This window comes from Ovis aries, chromosome 20, assembly GCF_016772045.2.
Source record: "Ovis aries strain OAR_USU_Benz2616 breed Rambouillet chromosome 20, ARS-UI_Ramb_v3.0, whole genome shotgun sequence".
NCBI lineage: Eukaryota > Metazoa > Chordata > Mammalia > Artiodactyla > Bovidae > Ovis > Ovis aries.
In genome coordinates this window covers 9,902,872-9,930,156 of record NC_056073.1, presented here as the reverse complement: position 1 = coordinate 9,930,156, position 27,285 = coordinate 9,902,872, and the positions used below count along the sequence as shown (strand labels likewise).

Sequence of the window (27,285 nt, the reverse complement as noted above, 5' to 3'; positions counted from 1 at the left end):
TGATGTGGTCTTTGACCCAAACTCAGTCTCCTGATTTCTAAATGGGGATTACTTCATATTAAATTAATTAGTAGCTGGCACATAGTTCTTTGATTACTCCTACTATAGCACTTCTGAAAAATGGGCAGATTTTGCTGAGGCAATTCTATCAAAAGACAAGTAGAATTAATTAACTTTTATACTTTCAATTTCATAAGTTTATATTATCATTTATTAGTAAGGAAAACAAAGATAAAATTCACCTTAAGTTTTTTACTGGATAATATTATGTTGGCATATTTAAATATGTATTTTTTATGCATTTCAAATACTGAAATGTGAAAACCTGATCTTACAAGGGGCTAGAAAACTGTCTAACCTTTTTTCCTTTTTTGTCATGGTTCCCTTTTTCCTCAAAATCTCTGCACTTGGGCTGAGAAAAATCTCTTTTTGTCAGCACTTGAGAGCAAGCATTTCTTAATGTTTCTATTTGGGGCAAGAAAATGGTGAAGTGCTTCCTGAGGGTTCTTCCTTGTGTGCAAAGTCAGGTTAATGGCATGCATGTACCAAGTAGGTAATCAGGCACTCACTGCCCACAGAAGAGACTTCAAATAAGTGTTATATAAGAAAAAAATTTTAAAGCAGCATTAACCTTAACAAGTCACTGATAATTGACTACCTTTAAAAAAAAAATTTTGTTTCGAGGAGGCAAAAGGAGATTGATGTTCCAAAATGGTACAGTGTGATGCAGCTGTATCTGAAAATTTGTTTTTTTAGTTTTGTTGCTTTTATACATGTTGGACGTGGTTTTTAGCTCTTTATTTTTTAATTACTGCCTTATTTTGAAGCAACATTTACTAGATTATTGAGCCAAAAATAGAGTACAAGCAAACTGTGTATGTGGTAATAAATTGCCTCTGAATACCATGAGACCATGCTGAGTATATCGGCTTTTAATTTTCAGTTTCGTGAATACCTAGATCCTGACAGGCCTACCCAGCTTGCTCAGGACGAAAAATCCTAGAATGGTGGATCAAAATACTGTTTTAAATTTTTAGGCCTCGTGGAAAAATGGAGACACTTCTTTCCAAGGAATGCATTAGATAAGAGAGGTGCTTTATGAATGGAGAAGGATTAGATTCTGATGGCAGTTTGATTTCTTGATAGACTGCCTGGATTAGCTCCTGGATTTCCACAGAACAGTGTCACTTACCAATGTTGGTCAGTTTCTTTGTACTGTCTTTACCGTAGGTGACCTGAAACACATCACGAAGCTGAAACCCTGGGGCCTTTTTGAGGTTCTAGTGGAGAAGTATGAGTGGCCTCAGGAAGAGGCAGCTGGCTTCACAGATTTCTTACTGCCCATGTTGGAGCTGATCCCCGAGAAGAGGGCCACTGCCGCCGACTGTCTCCGGCACCCTTGGCTCAACTCTTAAGCCCGGTCCAGCACCGCAGCAGAGATCACAGGCTGGCCCTCTACCCCTCCCCTCCAAGCATTTCCCTCTTCCCTTTTCAGGGTGAAGCTCTGCCTTCAAGGGTTTCTAGGGTGTTGTGTCTTTTGTCTAATCCAACATGTTCATTTGGGTTTGCTTACTTGACCCTGTGGAGATCCTCCCACAGCCATTGGGCATCCTAGGTGAATTTGGCCTTGATTGGGCTCTGCCAAAGACTAATGGACTAAAATGTGAAACAGCCTCACACCCTGTACCCTTGTCTTTCCATTAGGACATCCTTTAAATTATAAGCATCCTTTTAAAAAGAGCTGTGAAGATGTATGAGCTCATCCTTTTATTCACTGACTCTGAGAGTCAAACATTCTAGTGCATATCGTGTTGCCAGCATAAGGATGAGAAGGGGAAAGGGTGTCACTTCCGTGTACAGCAGAGACATTAAACTTGCTGTATCCAGGCTGCATCATCTTCCTGGATTGTTTCTGTTGTCCTCTTATCTTCACATTTTTTCTGCGACTTTTAAGCTACTGTGTTTTTAAATGAGCTGTATAAACACCAAATTTAGGTAACATTTATCACTGTTCAAAGCACTGTCAAATTCCTTTCATCCTTTAATAACCCTAAGGTCCTCAAATCTTCAGTCTGATTTTTGATGGAAACAAAACTGGAACCATTGACTAGTAATTTCTTCAGAACCACATATGTTCTGCAAACAGTCCTTTCCTGTGTCTTTTCTGTACCCTAATAGCAGAAATACTTTGATTGGCTGTTTATTTTTTTGTTTTTTTTTAATCCCTGGCTGGCACTTTACTCATTGCACTTGAGTTTATTGCCCCATAATTAAAGAATTCAGGATGACTCTGGAAAAGAGAACTAAGTTTCAGAGATTTTCCCATCTGAGAAGAAACTATCCTAGAGTTCTTGGTTTGTTTTTTGGTGTTGTTTTTTTTTTTTTTTTTTTTTTTACAAACAGTCCCCAATTTTTATTTAGGGCCTTTGCTTTACCTTGTCCAGAATTCAGCCGTGAAGCAGTTTCCCCTTATGGCTTTGCCCTTCTCATTTTCTCAGAGGCTTCAGGTCTTAAACGAAATCCCAGGATACAAGAATCAAGGGGAGGGGGTGGGATGGCACTTTTTTCATTGTTGTTTATTTTGAGGGTTGTGTTTGTTTTTTTTTCTTTCTCGATTGGTTTAAGATTAGCCATTCTCTGCTGCTATTTCCTTGTATAATGTAAGTTTTAAATTTTGAGATGATTGAAAATGTACTTGAGGCTTTTTTTTTTTAATGGGAAAAGGCTTTGTGAATCTTATTTTAGAATGAGCCTCTCCTAGACTTGCCCTAGACATTACATATATTCCTCGGGTCATACTGAAAAGCAAAAGAGGGGCAGGATTGGGGTCACAGCTGCTTGTTTGCACGGACCAAGTGGGCCTCGGGGATTCAGCATTCTCCAGAAGTGGCTACGGGACTGATTTACAGAAAGCCAAGGAGGTGCAACTCAAGGCTCTGCTAACAAAGCAGCGATGAGACTGCTGGGTGGCCAACTCTCTGTACAGAAAATTGGAATCTAGATTCTGTCATTTACCAACAAAGGCAAAGGAAAAAGTGGTGCAATTATGCAATCCGTTTAACTCACAAACATGTTACCCTGAATAACTGGCCAGCCATTTCATCGGATCCTTGATGGTAATCCTGAAATCAGACATGTTCCTGTAGAAAGAATTTTAAGTGAGGCTCTCTATGCACCTATCAAGAATAAAGAAAATAGATTGTATCAAACAACGGCAGGGAAAATCCTTCAGCAGTTCTAATCCACTTTTGGTTTTCAGCGATATATACATCTAAAGCAATACGAGACTAGAACTGAATTCTTTCCTACACTGTAAAATCACAATTGTGGAATGATAGGAACTCTGGTGATGACATTAAGGTGAACATACACAAATAGAAGGCCCTGTTTTAACAGCTAACATGAAGAGACATGTAATGAGAGAACCTGTAACTTCATTTTGGAAATGTTTTCCCACCAAATAAGGGCTTTCCCCCCATCTCTTAAGGAGCCAGATGAATTCAAAGCCGTAGAAAGAGGCAGCTGTAGAATTTGATCTTCCAAGTATCCCATGTACCTTTATTGAACTTATTGTCAAATTGCCAGGATCTCACTAAAGGATTTCTATTTGCTCTCAGTAAAAAATAAAACCCCAAACACATTTTTATTCTTTCTACTGGGTGCATTGTCTGTTTTCTTTGTAAATGCAGTACAATAAAATTATTTAATAACCTACGTGTTTCCAGAAGATTTCTGTTTGTTGCCCAAGTTAATCTGACATAGCTTCAGAATGGAGGAACGGATTGGTTGAGTTACTTTTTGAACTTAAATATACCATGAAACTGTATAACTTCAACACATTATTTTGTGGGGTTTGTAGCTTTGCTTCTATCTTTAAGTTGGAGGTGAAGTGGGATTAACAAAGTACATTTTGGAAAATTCTAAGAAAATTGTTATTCCTATAACTCCACCATTTTTCCTGAATATTTGTGGGTTGTCTCTTTTTTCTCTCTCTCTAAAGATCACAAAGTGCAAAATACCAAAATTTTGTGAATCTCAAGGCACTGGGATACACAGGCTTTCAATATATTTGTCTCATTCACCCCTCAGTATAAATTCTTAGAAATGGATTGGCTGGGGCAGAGAGTAAGCACATTCTAAAGGCATTTAGTAAATGTTGCCTAACTTAAGCAGAGAACAGTTGGGCTGGTTTGTGGTGACCAACAGTGTTTGAATGAGCCTGTTGTAATCTCTCTCATTTTATTCCTAATAGCCAGTTTGATTGCCCCAAAGGGGAGTATCTTGTTTTAATTTGCATATTGGATGACTAGTATGGTCAGAAGCTTGTTTCATAGGTTTTATTGGCCCTTTTTTGGTCATTTGCCTACGTTACCCAACTTTTCTTTTGGCATGCTTCCCTGTTTGATGATTTGGTAACATTTTTGCCATTTTTCTGTCGCATTTTCCAGTTTTTTTAATTTGCCTTTCATTTTTGTGATAGTTTATTCATAAAGCCCTTCTCTAGCCCTGAACTCTATGTAAACTGCTTAATTATTTTGCTCTAATTGAACTATGCTTTAAGGTATACGCAATGTGTTCATATTGTAGTATTGACCAGAATGTAACCTGTTTAAAAAACAACCAAAAATTACATTGGAATTCTTCAAACCAGCATGTTCATCAGACTGACAATTCTAGGCAGTCCCTCTTAAGTCTTGTGTTAAGCTATCTCAAAAGAACCATCAAACTGAGTTGCAGTTACAACCCTTAGTATCCACAGGGCAACCATTAAGCTGTTCCAGAGGTGAAATTCAGAAACTACTGAGATGATATGTATTTATCCTTTTAAGTCATTGCACAAATATTAACCCACACCACCTCCTTATGATATCAGAAACATCTCAGTTAAAAAACCATAAAGCTTGAGATCATGTGTTTAGAAGCTTTAACTAAGCAAGTTTACATTAGTACCTACTTCTGTTACTGACGAGAGTTTTCCATACATAGATTATCTGGTTTCATATCCTACCAAGTTCACTCTTTTATCATAATCTCTTTTGTCCTTAATTCACATCTAGTTATTGCCCATTTTAATACTGTAACAGTAATAAGCCTTGCTCTCCATTTGGCAGAACTGGACCATGTTATGGAAGTATCAGCTGCCTGCGATTTGAGCTATGTTCTTAGAAGTTGTGCCCTTAAGACATTTCATTGGTTGCTTTGGATTTATTAAATACAGAGAAAAGTATGGTCAGTGTTGGCAATTAGAGGACTTTACTATAAATCCTTGAGGTTGGATAGCAAAAGTAGGAGGAATTTGAGGGTTAGGGCCTGTCATCTTCAGCAATTTATTACAAAACAGACATATCCATCAGCATGTAAGGGTACTAGAATCTAATCTTTGTTGTAGTAAGGCATTCTGGTAAATGCCCATTTTAGCAGAAAATAATTTTTAATAACTATGAGACAACTTTTTAAAGATCCCAATGATTCTTACCTGGTATTCAAGCACTTACACAATTCCCTCACCTTGAACGTGGGCTGGACTTTGTGACTTCAAAAGTAACAGGATGTCACTTTTTGGTTACAAAGGGGCCATGGCTTCTGTCTATGCACTCTGTGTAGGAACCCTTGCTGTGGGGAAGCAAGCTGCCAGGTGTATAAGCCTTTGGAGAGGCCCTCAGCTAGCGAGGAACTAAGGCCCTTGGCCCAACTACCTGTAAAAGCTGAGTCCTACACCCCTGAGCTTGGAAGCAGACCCAACACCTTAGTTGCAACACTGAGAAACCTTGATGCAAAGTCACCTGGCTAATCCTTGCCAATTCTTAACCTGAAGGAGGGCTTCCCTGATAGCTCAGTTGGTAAAGAATCCACCTGCACTGCAGGAGACCCCAGTTTGATTGCTGGGTCTGGAAGATCCCCTGGAGAAGGGATAGGTTACCCACTTTAGTATTCTTGGGCTTGCCTGGTGACTCAACTGGTAAAGAATCCACCTGCAATTTGGGTAGACCTGGGTTCGATCCCTGGGTTGGGAAGATCCCCTGGAGGAGAAAGGCTACTGGCATGGAAGATTTGCAGAGTCGGACACAACAGCAACTTTCACTTTCAGCCTGTAGAAATTGAAATGTTTTAAGCCACTGAGTCCTGGGGTAATTTGTTATGCAGCAACAGGTAGCTAATACAGAGATGTAAGATAATGAAAGCATTTAGGAAGGACATCCTTCTGGTTCACATTTCAGATATAAATTGTAAGGCCTTCCTCTGTTGACCTGCTCAGTGCTAGTCACTGTTCAAGCTTGGGCATCACAACCATTCCTGTGTCCCAGCCAAAGGCAGAGGAAGGAGCATAGTAAGCTTGGTTAGAGGAGTACTGATTTTATTGATTTTTCTGTATACTTTCAAAGATGAAATCTGAATTTAAAGGTCAAACCACTTGGGAAAGGCTGATGATGCAGTTACTGTCAACGAAAATCATCACTTTATTGGAGAGGTTGAATTCTGAGTTTTGAAGATAAAGCAAAAGATGAAATGCTGACTCATGTGACTCAGATTTGCAGATCTTCTCCAGGTTGGTAAACATCCACTCCTTCTTTGGTGAAACTCACTGTTCTTGAGGGCAAGATGAAGGCTATTGGCAGATGTACCTGAAGCCCCCAGAAGCTTCTCTGGACCTTCATAGTTGCCATTCTACTGAAAAATCTTTTAAAGACAAGGAAGCCTTAGAAATTTTTCTTTTGCCTTTTATAAAAAGTTACAAGAAATAACAAACCTAGCTAAAAACGTCAGTAAAGTGCAGAATTGGCCAAATTCTGTTACTCGTGGGTGGTCCAGTGGTTAAGATTACTTTCACTGCTGTGGGCCAGGGTTTGATCCCTGGTTGGGGAACTAAGATCCCACAGGCTGTGTGGCAAAAAAAAAAAAAAAAGCTTGCATAACGTAGATGCCTGACAATGAAATAATTTTATCAGCACAAGAAAACATTCATAAGTCCCATCCCAATGGTTCCCATCATCAACAACTGGGATGATGCTGAGATACTCATGCTTAGCCTATCTGAGCTAGAGGAGACACTGCATTGACTGGGCAGGTGTCTGAGTACATTGGTTAAAAAGCACGCCCTGCAGCCCAGAATAAGCCTGTTTTCCATGTCACTGCTGGTTGATCAAGATCCATTACAGTTTTGTTCAGCATTTACCCACTTTCTACCTGTGAAAGAACAGCACCCGTACGTTACTGAGGAAATGTACCAAGGTCAGAAAAAGAACACTTGTTCTTCCTGGATCACTCACTGCAGGTAATCAGCAAAACCCTGTTTTAACGTACCATCCTGAGAACAGGGAACAGCCTAAAGAGCCTGTCTTTGTCTTGGCATCTGCTACGATGAGGTATTACCTAAATTGAGTTCCCCTCAGGAAACGTAAGATTCACCAATTAACGTACCAAACCTAAAGGTTTTGTTTTTGTTTTTGTTTTTAATAAGAGATGGTCATCTCTACTGTAACAAATTACTTGGCTACTAATAACTGTCTGAAACTGTTAGCCCATTCTGTTTGGGTCAGTGTGGGCACTGAAGAAATAAGACTTTTGGTTCCCAAAGGGAAAAGTCAATTTAGTCTTGAAAGTTTTTACATCCTAAAGTCACCCAGTCTTTATGAGACTTCCTGATGGATTCAGGTTCTGGTAACCTCTCTAGTCGTTTCCTCTGTGCATCAATTAAAAAAAAAAAAAAACACACACACACAGGAAAAAAGCAAGGGACTCCCTAAACCTCAACCTAAAACAACCCAGCATGGTTACAGCCACCTCTTTTTAATTGCCCTCTGAGAGCTGGATGGCAATTTCTGGGTGCTTTCAAACAAGTATCCTCAGTGAATTAGACTGTCGAGGACTCACCCCTAGACACAGATTCATTTTGCTGTCATTTTACAGAGAGGCCTCGAGATGGTAAAGCGAGTTGCTGGGGTAAAGGGATAGGAAGAGAAGGTGGGTTCCTAGTCAGGAGAGTTAAACCATCACTCTGAACGTCTTGGATGTTGTCACTGCATTTCTGCCTCACTGGAGTTTCCCGAATATAGTAAGAGGTCTTATTTCAAAACTGTCAGTTGCTAATCCTATAATGAAAGGCTTCAGGACTTCAGGCCTAGACTAGCAGACACAGGGAAGCATGGAACAAGTTTTCTGAAGAATTTGATTTGCTCATTTTTCCATTTTCAGGGAAATAGATGACCTGTCATATTGAAAAAAAAAAAAAAAGATTATAGAATTTGACATTGTTAAGCAAGTAAAAATGCCCAATACTCACATTTTAATTCAGTTCTACAACAGACATGCGAACTTCCTCATTAGTATATAATATCAGTGTCCCTCAAGTAAAAATTCATTAATGTCTTAAGATGTAAAAAAATATATAGGGCAAGAAAAAAGACAGCTAGTTTAGCTTTGATTCAGTAATGCCACCCCAGAATTTATCAACAAAAGCAAAAAGTTTTCCGTGATAGCAGTGCTAAATGGCTAACTAAGGTCTGGTTTAGCAATGAAATGGTACAACAGTGCTGTGGCGCTCGGGGCTTTAAAAAAATTTAATAAGGAACTTTGCAAAGACATGAGACAGTGTTTATACTCTAACAGTTTGCTACTCAAAGTGTAACCCCTAACTGGTAGCTTATCACTGGGGGGGCTGGTTAGAAACACAGTGCTTGGATTTCTGAACTTCAGCTAAATTAGTCTCAATTTTAACAAGATTCCTGAGGTAATTTATGCATATTAAAATTTGTTGTTCAGTTGCTCAGTCATGTCTGACTCTTTGAGACCCCATGGACTGCAAGCATGTTAGGCTTCCCCATCCTTCACCATCTGCTAGAGCTTGCTCAAACTCATGTCCATTGAGTCGGTGATGCCATCCAACCATCTCATCCTCTGTCATCCCCTTCTCCTCCCGCCTTCAGTCTTTCCCAGCATCAGGGTCTTTTCCAGTGAGTCAGCTCTTCGCATCACGTGAACAAAGTATTGGAGCTTCAACTTCAGCCTCAGTCCTTTCAATGAAAGATATTCAGGGTTGATTTCCTTTAGGATGGACTGATTTTATTTCCTTGCAGTCCAAGGGACTCTCAAGAGCCTTCTCCAACACCACAGTTCAAAAGCATCAATTCTTCAGCACTCAGCCTCCTTTATGGTCCAACTCTCACATCCATACATGACCACTGGAAAAACCATAGCTTTGACTACATGGACCTTTGTTGGCAAAGCAATGTCTGCTTTTTAATAGTCTGTCTAGGTTTATCGTAGCTTTCCTTCCAAAGAGCAAGTCTCTTAATTTCGTGGCTGCAGCCACCGTCTGCGGTGATTCTGGAGCCCAAGAAAATAGACCCTCTCACTGTTTCCATAGCTTCTCTATCTAGTTCCCATGAAGTGATGGGACCAGATGCCATGATCTCAGTTTTTTGAATGTTGAGCTTTAAGCCAGCTTTTTCACTCTCCTCTTTCACCTTTAGTTCCTCTTCACTTTCTGCCATAAGGGTGGTGTCACCTGCATATCTGAGGTTATTGATGTTTCTCCTGGCAATCTTGATTCCAGCTTGTGCTTCATCCAAACCAGCACTTCCTATGATGTACTCTGTGTATAAGTTTAAAAAGTAGGGTGACAATATACAACTTTGACATGCTCCTTTCCCAATTTTGAACTAGTCTGTTGCTCATTGTACAGTACTAACTGTTGCTTCTTGACCTGAATATAGGTTTCTCAGGAGGCAGGTAAGGTGGTCTGGTATTCCCATCTCTTTAAGACTTTTCCACAGTTTGTTTTACACAGTCAAAGGCTTTAGCATAGTCAAAGAAGCAGAAGTGGATGTTTTTCTGGAATTCTCTTGATTTTTCTGTGATCCAATGGATGTTGGCAATTTGATCTCTGGTTCCTCTGCCTATTCTAAATCCAGCTTGAACATCTGGAAGTTCACAGTTCACATACTGTTGAAACCAAGCTTGGAGAATTTTGAGCATTACTTTGCTAGCATGTGAAATGAGTGCAATTGTGTAGTAGTTTGAACATTCTTTGGCATTGCCATTCCTTGGGATTGAAATGAAAATTGACATTTCCAGTCTTGTGGCCACTGCTGAGTTTTCCAAATTTGCTGGCATATTGAGTGCAACACTTTCACAGCTTCATCTTTTAGGAACTCTGGATTGAGATGGATATATCTTTCCTTTTCTCCTTTACCTGTCACTTCTCTTCTTTTCTCAGCTATTTGTAAGGCCTCCTCAGACAACCATTTTGCCTTTTTGCATTTCTTTTTCTTGGGGATGGTCTTGACTATGTTGACTATGAGGGCTACTCCATTTCTTCTAAGGGATTTTTGCCCACAGGAGTAGATATAATGCTTATCTGAATTAAATTCGCCCATTCCAGTCCATTTTAGTTCACTGATTCCTAAAATGTCGATGTTCACTCTTGCCATCTCCTGTTTGACCACTTCCAATTTACCTTGATTCAGGGACCTAACATTCCAGGTTCCTATGCAATATTCTTTACAGCATCAGACTCTACTTTCACCACCAGAGACATCCACAATGGGGCATTGTTTCCCTTTTGGCTCAGCCTCTTCATTCCTTCTGGAGCTATTTCTCTGCTTTTCTACAGTAGCATATTGGGCACTAGCAACCTGGGGAGTTCATCTTTCAGTGTCATATCTTTTCGCCTTTTTATACCGTTCGTGGGGTTCTCAAGGCAAGAAGACTGAAGTGGTTTGCTATTCCCTTCTTCAGTGGACCACATTTTGTCAGAACTCTCCACCATGACCCGTCTGTCTTGGGTGACCCTACACATAATGGCTCATGGTTTCATTGAGTTAGATGAGGCTGTGATCCATGTGATCAGTCTGGTTAGTTTCCTGTGATTGTGGTCTTCATTCTTTCCACCCTTGAGGGATGACTACAGGCTCGTGGAAACTTTCTGATGCAGGGGACTGGCTGTGGGGGAAACTGGGTCTTGCCCTCATGGGCAATGCCGTGCTCAGTAAGTCTTTAATCCAATTTTCTGCTGATGGACGGAGCTGTGTTCCCTCCCTTAGTTTGGCCTGAGGTCAAACTATAGTAGGGATAATGGCAGTAATGGTGACCTCCTTCAAAAGGACTTACGTCAGCATACCACGGATCCCAGGACTGTTGTATTCAGTGCCCCTGACCCTGCAGCAGGCGACTGTCGACTCACGCCTCTGCCGGAGACTCCTGGACACTCACAGGCAAGTCTGGCTCACTCTCTTGGGGGGTCACTGCTCCTTTTTCCTGGGTCCTGACGCACACAAGGTTCTGTTGTGTCCTCCAAGAGTCTGTTTCCTCAGTCCTGGGGAAGTTCTATCATCAAATCCCACTGGTCTTCAAAGTCAGATTCCCTGGAGGTTCTCCTTTTGCTTGATCCCCAGGTTTGGAAATCTGTTGTGGACCCTAGAACTTATGCAACAGTGCAAGAACTTCTCTGGTATAATTGTGCTCCAGTTTGTGGGTCGTCTGCGGCAGCTCTATTGTGGGGCTAACGGCAACCTCCTCCCAGAGGACTTCTGCCACACACCACGCCTCCCAGGTCTGCTGCAGCCAGAGCCCCTGTCCCTGTGGCAGGTTACATCATCTAATAAGTTTGTGGGGGGGAGGGCAGTACTGATTTACTGTTTTTCAAAAAAGTATGTTTATGTGGTCAAGGATTGGAAGGTTCTTAGAAAAAATTAAAATAGTTAAACTGGAGATATCTCTCCTATCCACACACACTGCCTGAGCAGTTCTGAGTCCTCAGTAAGTGACAGCTGTCAGGAATATGATGCCACTGTGGGCTGCTCCTTCCCTCCCTTCCTCTCTCCCTCCTTCCTTTCCCTCCCCTTTCTTTCTTTTTAAAAGGTCTTCCTTCATGTTCTTGTTAATTCACATCTTAGAAACCTAAAAGACAGTAAGGGAATTAACATGATATGTTTCCTTTTCAACCAGATATTAAAATTGATTAAGTCGTGTTTTGCTTTTTGCTTCAGCTATCAGGAAGCAGGGAACTAAATTTAATACCTAGTTCACTAATTCTATTAGCCCAGATTTCTGTAATATTTGTTTTCCTTTCTATGTCTTTTATTTTATGTTTCATTAGGTTTTCCACTATGTCTCTTATAAATCTTCTGAAAATAAGGGTCCAAATTACAATAATGACTTCTTAAAACAGTCTGTTCTTGTTGGCCAGGCTCCACAAAAAGAAGAGTTTATGAAACTACCTGCCTGTTTTATTTCTTCTCTCCCTGTGTTTTTCCCACTTCTCAAGACACAAGTAAAACTAGAGGATTCCTGTTTGCCCCTTAGCCCATGCCCCCTCCTACCCCACACTCCACACTCATCCCCCTGCTCCTCTCTCCCTAGGTCCTACAGCACAGCCTCATGAGTCATTCTGCGAGGCTACAGCTCTTCCAAAGGCACACAGACCACCCTCCAGTGGAATTACTCACCAATGCTCCAGCTGCTTCAGACTTCCTCTGCAATGAAAGAGAGGACAAACAGGATGTGTTTACCGTCAAGGCTTGTTTCCAGGCTAATTGCCTGCACACTATTCCCTCTTTTATCCTCTATCAAGAAAGCTTGCACTTTTTGTTCATAATGTTTATCAGCTTGTGCTTCCATATTGCATGATCATCTCCCTTAATAGACTTGAGGTCCAAATGTAGACTTCCTCCCTCGCTGGACCTCTGGGCCAGAAGGTGTCGGGGGAGATGGCGGGGCAGATGGATGATATAAGGGGTGGAGGCACTAGAAAGACAACGTGGAGAGCGCTAACATTTAGCCATCACCTACCATATGCGGGTATTGCTGGTGCTTTATATACACTATCTAATCCAGCACAATTTTTTTTTAAGTTCAATTATATTTTTGGCCGTGTTGTGTCCTCCTAGCCGTACATGGGCTTTCTCCCGTTGTGGCGATTGGGGGCTACTCGTCCCTATAGGATGCGGGCTTCTCACAGAGGTGGTTTCAGAGCATGCGCTGTAGGCGCACGGGCTTCAGTAGTTGCAGCTATCGGGCCTTAGAGTGTGGGCTCAGTAACCGTGGCGCATGGGCTTAGTTAGTTAGTTGCTCCACAGCATGTGGGCTCTTCCTGGATCAGGGATCGAACCAGTGTCCTTAGCATTGGCAGGTGGATTCTTAACCACTAGGCCACCAGGGAAGCCCTTTTATTTTTTTTATTGAGATATGATTTACTAACATAAAATTTACTCATTTAAAGTGTACAGGATGGTGGGTGTTAGCGTATTCACTACATTATGCAACTATCACCGCTGATTCTAGAAATTTTCATCACCCCCGCAAAAAATCCTGTGACTTTTAGTGATAACTTCCAATTCCCCTCCCTTCCCAGCCCCAGGGAATTACTAAAATTTACTTTCTGTCTCTTTGGGTTTGCCTATTCTGAACATTTTATATAAATCGTATCATACAATATCTAGTCTTTTTTTTAATCTGGCTTCTTCCCTTGTGGCTCAGACGATAAAGCATCTGCCTACAATGCAGGAGACCCAGGTTCGATCCCTGGGTGGGGAAGTCCCCCTGGAGATGGAAATGTATTCTTGTCTGGAAAATCCCATGGACGGAGGAGCCCGGTAGGCTACAGTCCGTGGGGTCGCAAAGAGTCAGACACGACTGAGCGACCTCACTTCTTCACTTCACTTCTCTCACTTAACAATGTTTTCTCCCACATTGTAGCAATGACCAGTACATCATTTCTTTTCATGGCTGAAGAATAACTCGGTGTACGGATATACACATTTTGTCATTCAGTCATCAGTAGATGCACGAATCTTACAACTACTAGGAACATTTGCACACAAGTTTTTGTGGGCACATATGTTTTCAATTTCCTTGCATATATGCCTAGGAGTGGAGTTGCTGGGTCACATGGTAACTGTTTAATCATTTGAAGAGCTGTCATTCTGCTTTCCACAGCAACTGCACAATTTTACATTTTCTCTAGCAGTGTGTGAGGATTCCAATTTCTTCACATGCTCATCAATACTCGATATTATTCACCTTTTCTGTTACAGACGTCCTAATGGGTATAAAATGATATCTCGTCGTTTTGACTTGCATTTTCCTAATGGTTAAGGATGTTAACTATTTTTTCATATGCTTTTTAGCCATTTGTATATCTTATTTGATGAAAAGTCTATTCAAATCCTTTGCCTATTTAAAAAATTGGGTTATTTTTATTGTTATTGTTGAGTTACAAGAGTTTTTGATATATTCTGGATACTAGAATTTGTCGCTAGAAGTGACAAATATTTTCTCCCTACCCATGGGTTGCCTTGTCACTTTCATTATGATATCCTTTGAAGCACAGAGTTTTCATTTTGAGGAAATCTAGTTTATTTTTTTTTTCCTTTTGGTACTTGTGCATTAGATGTCAAGTATAAGAAATCATTGCCTAACCCAAGGTCTTCTCTAGGAATTTTATAATTTTATATCTTACATTTAGGTCTTTGATCCATTTTGAGTTAATTTCTGTATATGATGTGTGGTAGGTGGCCCAACTTTATTCTTTTGCATATAAATATCTGGTTATCCCAGCACCATTTATTGAGAAGAGTATTCTTTTCCCCATTAAATGGTCTTGGCACCCTTGTTGAAAATCAATCAGTCGTAGATGCCTGATTTTATTTCTGGACTCTATTTCATTCCATTGTCTATCCTATGCCAGCGCCACACTGATGTGATCATTGTAACTTTCTAGTGAATTTTGAAACCAGGACATGTGTGGCCTCCAACTTTGTTTTTCTTTAAGATTATTTTGGCTATTCCGGGTCTCTTGCATTTCCAAATGACAAGCAGATCCTAAAATCAAGCCAGCTGGGATTTTGATAAAAATTGCATTAAGTCTGTAAATCAGTTTGTGGAGTATTGCCATCTCAACAACATTAAGTCCTCTGATCCATGAACATGGATATTTCCATTTATTTAGGCCTTTAAACATGTTTTTTAAATTTTCACATACAAGTTTTACTTTTTTATTAAATTTATTCCTAAGTATTCTTTTTGTTGCTATCATAAATGAAATTTTTTAAAATGTCTTTTTCAGATTGTTCATTGTTAATGTATCCAAATACAGTATATTTTTGTATATTATTCTTATATTCTGCAACCTTGCTGAAGTTGTGTATTAGCTTTAATAGTTTTTTAGTGGATTATTTAGGATTTTCCATATACAAAATCATGTCATCTGCTAACAGAGGTGGTTTTACTTCCTCTCCAAACTAGATTTATTTTATTTCATTTTCTTGTCCAGTTTCCCTGGCTATAATCTCTGGTACAATCTTCAGTAGAAGAGCAGACAGCCTTATCTTGTTCTTGAGTACAATCTTGTAAAGTAGGTATTTTTTACAAATGAGGAAAAACCTGCCTCCTACCCCCTAATGAGGGGAAATGAAGCTCAGATCAGAAAACGGATATATGGAGAATCCCAAGGTGACTCTAATCCGAGGGAGCTAGGCTCCCATCACCTGGAGTCCAGGAGCCGTCACATCTGTGCCTTCACCTGCCTTTCCTCCTTCCAGAGCAACTCATCTCTCTGCTCCCTGTTGCTCCTCTCTCTACCAGCAGACTCCTCTGTTATTGCAAGACCCAGCCTCAGTACTGCCTTCCACGGGAAGGCCATACCTAGCTCCCCAGGCTGGACCAGGGCTCTCTCCCCTGGAGACCCTGAGAGTGCAGGGGGACGAGAGATATTCTATCACAGACAGCCTCTGCCACGTAGGTCTGTCCATGCCTCATCACCACATGCCAGCCTACAACCCTCCACTGACCCCTGGGCTCTGGGACAAGAGCTGTGTGTGGGGTCTTGGTGTCCCCACCCTTGGCCAGGGGACACACCTCAGGCAACTGGCAGAGAGGAAGCCTCAGCTCCCTGGGGTGGAGAGAATTACCTTTTCCATCAGCCTTATAGTCATCAGGGAGCAGCTTGTCCTGGCGGTAGCCCAGCACAAAGGCCAAGAAGGAGAGGATGAGAGCATCTCCAATGCTGAGGATGGCGAGCATGAAGGCCCAGCGGATGGTGCAGTGACCCAGCGTGTATTTGCCTGTCTGCTCCCCGCACATGCGCCGTACCTCACTTGAGTCCCAGCCGTCTGGGTAGACCAGGCAGCCGATCATCAGGCCTGTGGCTGAGAGGGCAGAGGAGGTGCAGATGACATCAGGCTGGGGAAGCTTGGTCTGCTCCCTCCCACCTTGCACTGCTGTTACCTTGCCACCTCCCTTCTTGTGTTAACAGCCTTGAGAGGCACAAGAGGCAAGCTGTTGCCACCCTTGTAGAACAAAGAGAGAAAACTGAGGCTCCAAGAGCTCAAGCCATCTGCCCCTGGGAGCCACTGGTCAGGGGTAAAGGTCAGCAGATCAAACAAAAAGCACAACAAAGTATAAAGATCAATATACCAGATCCCACCTTCCCACCTAGATGAACGCCTCCTTTGTTTTTTTCTAGGAGGAGCTGATTTATTAATACAGACTTCTCTTACAGATCACAAAATACTTTATATACCATTTTTCTGTCAATCCTTACAACAGTTCTGTGAAGTAGGCCATGTGTTAATATCCCATTTTACAGACTAGAAAACTGAGGTCCCAGGGAAACCAAGTGAGTTACCCAGTCCTTTAGCTATGGCAGAGCCAAGACCTGCACCCGCAACTCCTGACTTTCTTGGCTTCAAAGTTAATTCACCCAGACTCCCAGACAAACATCTCTCCAAAGAGCTGAATGTATTTAGCGGTGACATTTCAGACTCAGTGACAAACAGGAAGATACTCAGGGTGGTTACCCTAAGGGTTACCCTCCCTGAACCCTTTGGTAAAACCTGTGGCCTCCCCTACTTGGTGTGTGATGAGTCCTCTGGTGCCTGGCGTGGCCTCCTCCCTATAGCGGTTTCAGAAGAGAGCCCAGGGTCTCTGGCTTGGAAACAAGTTGCTTCTACGGTGCCACAGTGCTGTATGAGCACCGCACCCATCTGCCTAGTAGGGGGAGCCACCCCACTGTGGGGTCTCAGGGCTCTAAGCAGAGGCCAGCGTGGTATTCTCAAGCAAGCTTCCTTACCACTTCTGACTTCCAGTCTCTTGCTGGAAAAATAAGAATAATAATACCTGACTCAGAGCAGGGTTATGAGGATTAAATGTGATTCAGTGTTTACTGCAGTGTCTGGTCACGACTGAGCAACTTCAATTTCGCTTTTCACTTTCATGCACTGGAGAAGGAAATGGCAACCCACTCCAGTGTTCTTGCCTGGAGAATCCCAGGGACGGGGGAGCCTGGTGGGCTGCCATCTATGGGGTCGCACAGAGTCGGACACGACTGACGCGACTTAGCAGCAGCAGCAGCAGTGTCTGATATATGGTAAGTGGCCACTTAATGTTAGTTGTTGCTACTATTATTGTCACTAAAGTCAGATAGAAGCACCCTCAATGGATGTCTCTCATTAGAGCCGTTCACAAATATTCAAGGTACATAACAGGATTATACTTCCTTGCCTCCCTCCCTTGAAGTTGTATGCATGCGTGCGTGCATTCTCAGTTGCTCAGTCCAACTCTTTGTGACCCCATGGAGTACAGCCTACCGGGCTCCTCCGTCCACGGAATTTTCCAGGCAAGGATACTGGTGCAGGTTGCCATTTCCTGCTCCAGAGGATCTTCCTGACCCAGGAATCAAACTCGTGTTTCCTGCATCTCCTGCACTGGTAAGCAGATTCTTAACTACTGGGCAACCTAGGAAGTCCTCCTTGAAGTGAGGCTAGGTCATAAAGATTCCTTCAGCCAGTAAGTGAGCAGAGATGCTGTGTGCTTTTCCAGGCCAGAGCATTTAACTGCTGTTGGAGACTTTCCAGAGCTCTCTTTCTCTTTGCAATGATGACAGCCAGATGACAGCTGATGCTCCTTCAGACTGGGCTCTGGAAGAGAACAGTGAGAGCCAAACCCTTCACTGATCCTCAACGAGTGTGTATCGTGATCAAGAAATAAACCTTTGTCCTAACCCACGAAGATCTGGGAATTGTTACTGTGGCATCATCCCATCCATCCCTGACTGCAAAAGCTGTTTTGGGTTTTCACATTTACCGAGCACCTCTCACATGTCAGGCCTTGTGCAGGATGCATTATAACATCCCATTCCTGCAAGAGCCCTGTATTTCTGCCGTCTTCGACAGATGAAGTCACCAGAACTCAGAGAGATGTGCACCGTGCTCTAGTTGTGTTTTTAGGAGCTGGGATCACCCTCGGCCTACACCTGGCATCCAGAAGCTCAATTAACTTTAAGCGGCAGCTCCTCACTGCCCCACTCATCAGTCCCCTTTCCCTTCTCCTGCGCCCTTCTCTGGTCCTTAATCTTGTCAAGATTAAGCTAACTGGTTTAGGGCTCCTCTAACGGAGGAAGCTCTCAGTGACTGGCTGTGGGACACACCTCCTCCTCGTCCCTCCCTTTGCTGCCCCCTCCTTTCCCCAGCACCAAAGAATGGAACACAACACCACCTTTGTTCTCCCCCAACATAAATGTTTCATGGGATGGCACCCGGCCACCTCTGCTATCAGTGTCTTCAGCTCCATGACCCAGACAAGGATCTGACTGAAATGGCCTGGTGATCCCTCCCCGACCCAGGCCCTCCCAGCACTGCTCGTTCAGCAAATGGCACCTGTTGCAGGAGGTTGGGGGAGTGGGACAATGCAGAGAATGAGAGAGGGAGGGTGGTGTTTCCAGCATCCCATTGCCCTGGGGGACCAGCTGGCAAGCATGCCAGGGTCCATTCTCCTCCTCTTTGTCACAAAACTGCTAAATCTTCTTTCTCCCTTCTCTCTCCCCACTGCCCACTCAAGCCCACCAAGACTTGGCTCATCTCTGCCCCTGCCTCTTCCTCACTGTTTAGATAGACTACAGAGAAAGGGAGATGGCAAGGGGACTGGGAAGGCAGCTGTGGAACCAGGTCAGTAGCCTGAGTACAAGATTCAGAGTTTGAAGGTTCTGTCTCTCACGACTTGTGTGCTAAAATGCAAGTTACCCGCTAGGAGCCTCATCTATCAGATGGGAGGAAAACCCATCTCACTGGGTCATGATGAGGATCCTCATCTAGTTCTTGGGACTCACTGCCATAATTCTCCCATTTCCTTCATTGCCAGGTGATCTATTACACAGTCTTGGCCAAGTCTTGTCTTCTCTCATCCCCAGATCCCTCATTTATAGTTGGGGGGAGGATGCTCTAGCTCTCTAGAGCCCCCTCCAACTCTGACTGTCCTAAGCTTATGTGTTTGGTGGTCTGGGATTCAGTTCCCTGTTCCATTCCCCTGCTAAGGATAACACTGCTTCTCATTCTAACCAATGATGTCAAGATGATTTCACTCTAGTCTGCAGTCCCCAACAAGGCTCCTGGACATCTCCCTCATACGGACAGTCTGTGTGTGGTGCTTGGAGTGCGGAGGGACCAAGGGCTGCAGGACAAGGTCTTAGGTAGGCATCCCTTCCTCGGCTCTAGGGGACAGCAGGACCAGCTGACCCCCAGGACCCAGATGCCCATCTGTAGCCAGAAGCAGGAAAAGAGGGGCAGAGAAGGCCTTGTGTCTGAGCACCACAAGTAGCCACCCATCCCACATAGTTCTAAAAGACCCTACTTCCCTCCCCCACCACAAAATATCACCTCCACTCACTGCCTCAAGTGCTCACACTTGCTGTATCAAGGATGGAATCCTGGAATTAGGGAACAAAGACTTTCACTCTACCATGAGTGATTTGCTCCTGGGCAAGTCACTTCCCCTCTCTGGACCTCAGTTCCTGATCTATAAGATGAGAGAGTTGAACCATTTGATCTTTAAAGTCGTTTTGGTCTCGGCCATCCTGAGACTTGTTACTCTTCAGAAGCATCTGAAGAGCACACAGTATGGCTGGGCTATACAGGACAACAGCTGAGTTGGAGACTCAGCAACTCCAGGGAAGGAGGGATGCTGCACCTGCTCCTGCGGCCTTGGGGCGGGGCGAGGGGCTCCCTGCCCCCCCACCATCCCTGCTCACCCGCAGCCAGCTGCATCCACGCACAGATCTTGTAGACAGTGGCCGTGTTGCAGACGAAGAACAGGCTGAAGCAGATGATGGAGCCAATGACGAGGAACATGGCCAAGGCCACAAAGAACATGGCAGTCTTGAAGGCTCTAGAAGGGATAGAGGAGAAGTCCAGCGGGCCACCCTTGCAGATAAGCTCAGAAGACAGCACGTTGCCCACGCAGTAGGAGAAAAGGCCAAAGTAGCCCGCCTGGGGCGTGTTGACGCTGTCACCGATCCAGTAGGGCTGGATGAAGAGCGCCATGACCAGCACGGAGAAGCAGATGGTGAGCGTGCCCCACATCACGCCCACGGCCCTCGAGTTACGCACGTAGTTGGTGTGGTAGATCTTGGCTGCCTCCTGGGCAGGCAGCAACTTTACCATCGTGAGGGCGCTGGGTCCTGGGATGGGGACTTGGGGGCTGAAAGTGGCTTTGCGAACGGATAGAGGCCCAGAAGTGGGTCACCCCCTTAGCTGGGTGTGGGGAGGAGGCTGAGGTCAGGGAGGATGACCTTGGCTTCTCCTGGGGAAGCTTGTCCAGGGGCTGTGTCTGCTCTGCTCGAGCCGGCCTGCCTCAGATCTCCTGCCTCCCCTCAAACCCGCCGGGGTCCCGGGCCTGCGGGTGCCGCCCTGCCCCGCCCCCTTCCAGCCGAGAGCCCCAGGGAGCTCCGCCCCCTTCGCTTGTCCCGGCTCCGCCCCGCTCCCTCCACCGCGCGCGCAGCTTTCAGCACCGTGGCCAGCGCCTCGGGCCCCGCGGCAGAAGAGAGGGCAGAGAGGCCGCCCCACCCACTCCACAAGCCTGTGCCTTGGAATCAAGGCCCCTCTTCACCCTCCGGAGCCGGGCTGGCAAGGACCGAAACGGCGGGGCGGTGGTTGTCACCTTCCTCTCGCTCGGTGTCCTGCCGCCAAACCACTTCTGGAGCGCAGTCCCCAGCCCAGCCCATCCTTCTCTGATTCCCTGTATGTCCTCCTGGAACCTCCAATCCCTCTGAGGCCAGCAAAGTCTTCCGGGTCACTGGTTTCTCCTCCCTATATCATTCAGGGGACAATTACTAAGAGCCTTCTGCGTACTGAGCCCTATGTTGGAGGCAAGAACCATATACTTATAAGAACGGGGACCCTGCTCTCAAGGACAGTGAGGTATTTACATATATGTAAATATATATTTGAAATACAGACTGATAGTGTGATAATAGAACCGACTACACAAAGAACGGTCCTTATGAGCCTTCTCAGACTTTAACATATGCTTTTTGTTCAATACAATGTCTTTCACTTCTTGTGTATGTTTTTGTTGCATATTTCTTTTTTTATTTACTTTTATAAGCATAGTTGATTTACAGTGTTGTGTTAATTTCTGCTGTCACTCAAGGTACATATGTACATTCTTTTTTATAGTCTTTTCCATTATGGTTTATCCCAGGAGATATATAGATATAGATATGTATATGTGTGTATATATATTTATATATATATATATTTTTAAATTGATTTATTTGGCTGTACCAGGACTTAGTTGAGACACGTGGGATCTTTTCGGTGTGGCACACAGAATCTTTAGTTGCATCATTCAAACTCTTTGTTTTGGCATGCGGGAGCAGGGATCCAACCCAGGCCCCCTGCATTCAGAGAATGGAGTCTTAGCCACTGGACCACCAGGGAAGTCCCTATCCCAGGATATTGAATATAGTTTCCTCCCTATATCATTCAGGGGACAATTACTAAGAGCCTTCTGCATACTGAGCCCTATGTTGGAGGCAAGAACCATATACTAAAAAGAGCAGGGCCCCTGCTCTCAAGGACAGTGAGGTATTTACATATATGTAAATATATATTTGAAATGCAGACTGATAGTGTGATAATAGAACTGACTACACAAAGAACGGTCCTTATGAGCCTTCTCAGACTTTAACATATGCTTTTGTACAGTAGGACCTTCTTGTTTATCCATTCTATATAAATAGTTTTCCTCTAGTAATTCCAAATTCCCAGTCCATCCCTGCTCCTCCACACCTTTGCTTATTCCTTTTCCCCCCTCTTTTTCAAAATACTTGTATTTTTCCTAAATGTATAGGCAAATTCATGATTAATATACATGCATAGGAAAATTCAAGAAAGTTACATAAAAGAATAAAAATCACCCATAACCCAAAAATGGGAGCTAAAGACAAACAAAATCATTTCACAAACATTCACTTCAGCTTTAGATAGATCTGAATTTAAGCCAGGCACTTGTTAGTTGACTCAAGTTAGACGGTCAGATTGATTATATTCTTTGCAGCCAAAATGGAGAAGCTCTATATAGCCAACAAAAACAAAACCGGGAGCTGACTATAGCTCAGATGATGAACTCCTTATTTCAAAATTCAGACTTAAATTGAAAAGAGTAGGGAAAACCACTAGACCATTCAGGTATGACCTACATCAAATCCCTTACAATTATACAAATAGATTAAAATGGAAGTTACAAATAGATTCAAGGGATTAGATCTGATAGAGTGCCTGAAGAACTATGGACAGATGTTTGCGACATTGTAAAGGAGGCAGTGATCAAGACCATACCCATGAAAAAGAAATGCAAAAAGATCAAATGGTTGTGTAAGGAGGCCTTACAAATAGCTGAGAATAGAAGAGAATCTAAAGGCAAAGGAGAAAAGGAAAGATATACCTATTAGAATGCAAAGTTCCCAAGAATAGCAAGGAGAGATAGGAAAGCCTTCCTCAGTGATCAGTACAAAGAAATAGAGGAAAACAATAGAATGGGAAAGAACTAGAGATCTCTTCAAGAAAATCAGAGATACCAAGGCAGCATTTCATGCAAAGATGGGCACAATAAAGGACAGAAATGGTATGGACCTAATAGAAGCAGAAGATATTAAGAAGAGATGACAAGAATACACAGAAGAACTATACTTCTTCATTACCCAGATAACCACCACGATGTGATCACTCACCTAGAGACAGACATCCTGGAATGCAAAGTCAAGTGGGCCTTAGGAAGCATCACTAAAAACAAAGCTAGAGGAGGTGATGGAATTCCAGTTGAGCTATTTCAAATCCTTAAAGATGATGCTGTTAAAGTGCTGCACTCAATATGCCAGCAAATTTGGAAAATTTAGCAGTGACCACAGGACTGGAAAAGGTCAATTTTCATTCTAACCCCAAAGAAAGACAATGCCAAAGAATATTCAAACTACCACACAATTGTACTCATCTCACATGCCAGTAAAGTAATTCTCAAAATTCTCCAAGCCAGGCTTCAACAGTATGTGAACCATGAACTTCCAGATGTACAAGCTGGATTTAGAAAAGGCAGAGGAACCAGAGATCAAATTGCCAACATCCACTGGGTCATCAAAAAAGCAAGAAAGTTCCAGAAAAACATCTATTTCTGCTTTATTAACTAAACCAAAGCCTTTGACTGTATGGATCACAATAAACTGGAAAATTCTTCAAGAGATGGGAATACCAGACCACCTTACCTGCCTCCTGAGAAACCTATAACAGGTCAGGAAGCAACAGTTGGTACTGGACATGGAAAAACAGACCAATTCCAAATTGGGAAAGAAGTACATCAAGGCTGTATATTGTCACCCTGCTTATTTAACTTATATGCAGAGTACACCAAGTGAAATGTCGGGCTGCATGAAACACAAGCTGGAATCAAGATTGCTGGGAGAAATAGCAATAACCTCAGATACACAGATGATACCACCCTTATGGCAGAAATCAAAGAAGAACTAAAGAGGCTCTTCATGCAGGTGAAAGAGGAGAGCGAAACATCTGACTTAAAACTCAGCATTCAAAAAACAAAGATCATGGTATCCAGACCCATCACTTCATGCAAATAGATGGGGAAACAATGGAAACAGTGACACACTTTATTATAGGGGCTCCAAGATCACTGCAGATGGTAATTGCAGCCATTAAATTAAAAGACACTTGCTTCTTAGAAGAAAAGCAATGACCAACCTAGACAGAATATTAAAAAGCAGAGACGTTACTTTGCTGACAAAGGTCCGTCTAGTCAAAGCTATGGTTTTTCCAGTAGTCATGTATGGATGTGAGAGTTTGACCTCAAAGAAAGCTGAGTGGTGAAGAACTGATGCTTTTGAACTGTGATATTGGAAAAGATTCTTGACAGTCCCTTGGACTGTAAGGAGATTAAACCAGTCAATCCTAAAGAATATCAGGCCTGAATATTCATTGGAAGGAGTGATGCTGAAGCTGAAACTCCAATACCTTGGCCACGTGATGTGAAGGGCTGACTCACTGGAAAAGACCCTGATGCTGGGAAAGATTGAAGGCATGAGAAGGGGACCACAGAGGATGAGGTGGTTGTATGGCATCACTGGCTCAATGGACATGAGCTTGAGCAAGCTCAGGGAGTTGGTGATGGACAAGGAAGCCTGGCATGCTGCAGTCCATGAGGTCACAAAGAGTCAGACACAACTGAGTGACTGAACAGAACTTGAACTTGTTAACTGAGGGTTTAGCTTCCTGAGCCTCAGTTTATTCATCTATAAGATGAGTATGATAATAGTATCTATCACATACCAGTTAGGTAAAATAACATATGGAAAATGTTTAACCCAGGGCCTCACATATAAAAATGCTCAAAAATGTTTTTTATTATTATCTTTGTTAACATCTTGGTGTATTCCCCTCCTTCTGGACATAGTGCTTTATACAGTTGGATAATAATGTATATACATTTGTGCTCAGTCGTGTTCAACTTTTTGCGACCCCATGAACTATATAGCCTGTGAGGTTCCTCTGTTCATGGGATTTTCCAGACAAGAATACTAGAGTGGGTTGCTGTTTCCTTCTCCAGTTTACATTTGAGGTGAGGTAAAGTTGCTCAATCGTGTCCAACTCTTTGCAACCCCGTAGATTTTAGCCTACCAGGCTCCTCCGTCCATGGGATTTTCCAGGCAAGAGTACTGGAGTGGGGTGCCATTGCCTTCTCCGTGTTCAGGACTAGCAGACACCTTTTGTTTGGCCTGATCAGCAGAACTTCCCCTGCCTTTGAGAGAAGCCTCTCCTGCTTTCTGAGGTTCCAGTGAGACAGCCATCTCATGTAGATGGAATCAAACCATCTGTGTTCTTTTGTCTACAGGTTTTCTCATTCAGTATTATGGGGGATTCCTTTTTTAAAACTGATTTATTTATCTGACTATGCTGGGTCTTAGTTGCAGCGTGTGGAATCTTTTAGCTGTGGCATGTGGGATCTAGTTCCCTGAGCAGGGATTGAACACGGGGCCCCTGCATTGGGAGGGCAGAGTCTTAGCACTGGACCACAGGGAAGTCCCTCATTCAACATTACGTATGTGAGAGAAACACATATGATCGCATGTGGGAATCAGAAATCGATTCTTTTTTGAGAGGGGGAAAAGCCAAAGCAAAACACTCTTTAGATTGGGGAAGGGGTGGTTAGACCATATGAGGTTTGGGTACAAAAAAGTCCTTAACTACTTCTTGCTTGTATTTTGGAAGCACACAAACATTATCAAAGTTCTTCTTGCTATATTCTTTGTTTGGAATGGAAAAATCTGCATTCTTTCACCTCTGGAAAGGTAGCCATGACCTGCTGGCAATACTAGGACTGATGCATTTTGATAGAAAGAGCTCTTTGGTTCCAGTTCCTTCCCCAGCCTCCTCATCTTGACTTGGGAGAAGGAACAGTGTGGTGGGGAAGGGCCAGGATAAGCTCATGGGGAAAAGTAGTTGAAAACACTAAGCCCCATTAAAAAAAAGATAAGAGAACACTGTCTTTCATCAATGGCATTTCCAGGTCTCTGGAATTGGGTGGGCTTCTCTCATTTTGAGGATGTCCTGGCTGGTTCCTTCAGCTGCTCCTCTCTAGGCCACCCTCAGTGCTATAAGGGTGAAAGGTCGCTATGTTGCCTGAACAGCCCCCATGTGTCAGGCACTTCCGTGGGGTTTCACATACACTGTCTTATTTAATCCTGACCTTCCTAAGAGCCATTGACCTCTTTGCCTCGATAAGAAAACAGGTTCACAGAGATTACAAATTTAAATAACCCGTCCAAGTTCGTGCAGCTAGTTATGGTGAGTTTTGAAGTCAAGTCTGTCTGGATAAAGGCAACCCAGTCTGGGGCCTCCCCAAGTGGGCTGTCTCCCACTTCCTGGGGTGGGGGAGGGGTGCTCTGCCACAGCGGCCAGCCCTCCAGGGAAAGCCGCTCCGTCCCACACCTGAGCACACTCAGGCAGCTGTGCCCTTCCCAGCCTTCACCCCGGGCCAGCAGAGGCCAAAGGGACCTTTTCATCCTCCGCCAGGACTAACAACTGCTCAGGCATACACGTGGCCTTGGGTAGGGGACAGGGCGAGCAGAAGAGTGGATGGAAGCTTTATCGAAAGGGGCGAGTCTTTGATGCTGGCTGCAGATATTAAGTGCAGTGGACAGGAAGCGGGAGAGAGTTGTTGGAGAAGGACCTCCTGAGAGTCCCGGAATCTTCCTGCAGGCGTCCCCCAGTGGGCGGGTTGGGGGTGGGACACCCAGGGCAGGACACCCAGAGCGAGGCGGAACCCCCCTGCCAGCGGCCACAGAGCCGGCCAGCCCCAGGCTCCTGGGCCTGCCAGAAAAGCCCAGGGGGGCCTGAGACCCCTCCTCCCCTGAGCCCGATACTGCCACATACCTGGGTTTGGGTGGGGTCAAAAGCAGGACCCAGACTCGGTGAGGCAAGAGAGGGGTCTAGGAAGAAAAGTTAAAGGAGGTGCTCACACTCCAGGTATCTCTGTTGCCTCACCCGAGTCCCAGCCCTGCCAGGGAGCTCAAGGCACCCGAGGTGAATAACAGCAGTGAGCAGGTGCTGCAGCTAACATGTGCTGCTCACGTGCGGAGCCCTGTTCCAGGCTATAGGTAGTTGGTGTATAACATGTTAAATCACTTAACGCTCACAACTCTTACCAGTTGACAGATAAGGAGACTGAAACAGAACTGGTAACTTGCCCAGCTAATAACTCCTACAGGCAAAGGTGCCCCTGGGTCCCCTCTCTTAGCCAGGCCGCCACGTCACACCACCCCCAACACACACACACACTCACTCACACAAAAGGTACGGGTGCCAGGTGGCACCCAGTAGCTTATCAGGACCCCACCCCAACAGGCTGGCCACAGCTGGGCCTCTGCCCACGGCAGGCCCTGTGGGACTGGGAAGGCGGGTCACATGTGCACGAGGCCTCTTTTATAGCCCCACCGCCCCCTCTGGCTCC

General features: G+C 44.0%; 2 protein-coding genes across 2 annotated transcripts in view; one reads left to right on the top strand and one right to left on the bottom strand.

Annotated features, from left to right (window-relative positions):
- SRPK1 (SRSF protein kinase 1) overlaps positions 1 to 3,714 on the top strand; it is a 67,776-nt gene extending 64,062 nt beyond the window's left edge. Inside the window, 1 exon segment of the mRNA XM_015102678.4 lies at positions 1,231 to 3,714. Coding sequence (XP_014958164.3) covers positions 1,231 to 1,415 — 185 coding nt within the window. The 3' untranslated portion in view covers positions 1,416 to 3,714.
- Positions 2,666 to 21,038, bottom strand: LHFPL5 (LHFPL tetraspan subfamily member 5). The gene is made up of 4 exons (XM_042237068.2): positions 20,021 to 21,038; positions 15,909 to 16,145; positions 12,447 to 12,473; positions 2,666 to 8,206 (listed from the first exon to the last, which is right to left on the bottom strand). Exons 1-3 carry the CDS (start codon positions 20,430 to 20,432, stop codon positions 12,463 to 12,465), a joined length of 660 nt encoding a protein of 219 aa, XP_042093002.1. The 5' UTR covers positions 20,433 to 21,038; the 3' UTR covers positions 2,666 to 8,206; positions 12,447 to 12,462.
- Between the last annotated feature and the right edge of the window lie 6,247 nt (positions 21,039 to 27,285).

Excerpts from the sequence above, each read along its gene's own strand:
- LHFPL5 (XM_042237068.2), bottom strand. The coding sequence starts at position 20,432 with ATGGTAAAGTTGCTGCCTGCCCAGGAGGCAGCCAAGATCTACCACACC. Across the intron at positions 16,146-20,020 it reads GTGGATGCAGCTGGCTGCGG|CCACAGGCCTGATGATCGGC; the intron begins GTGAGCAGGGAT and ends CTGCCCTCTCAG.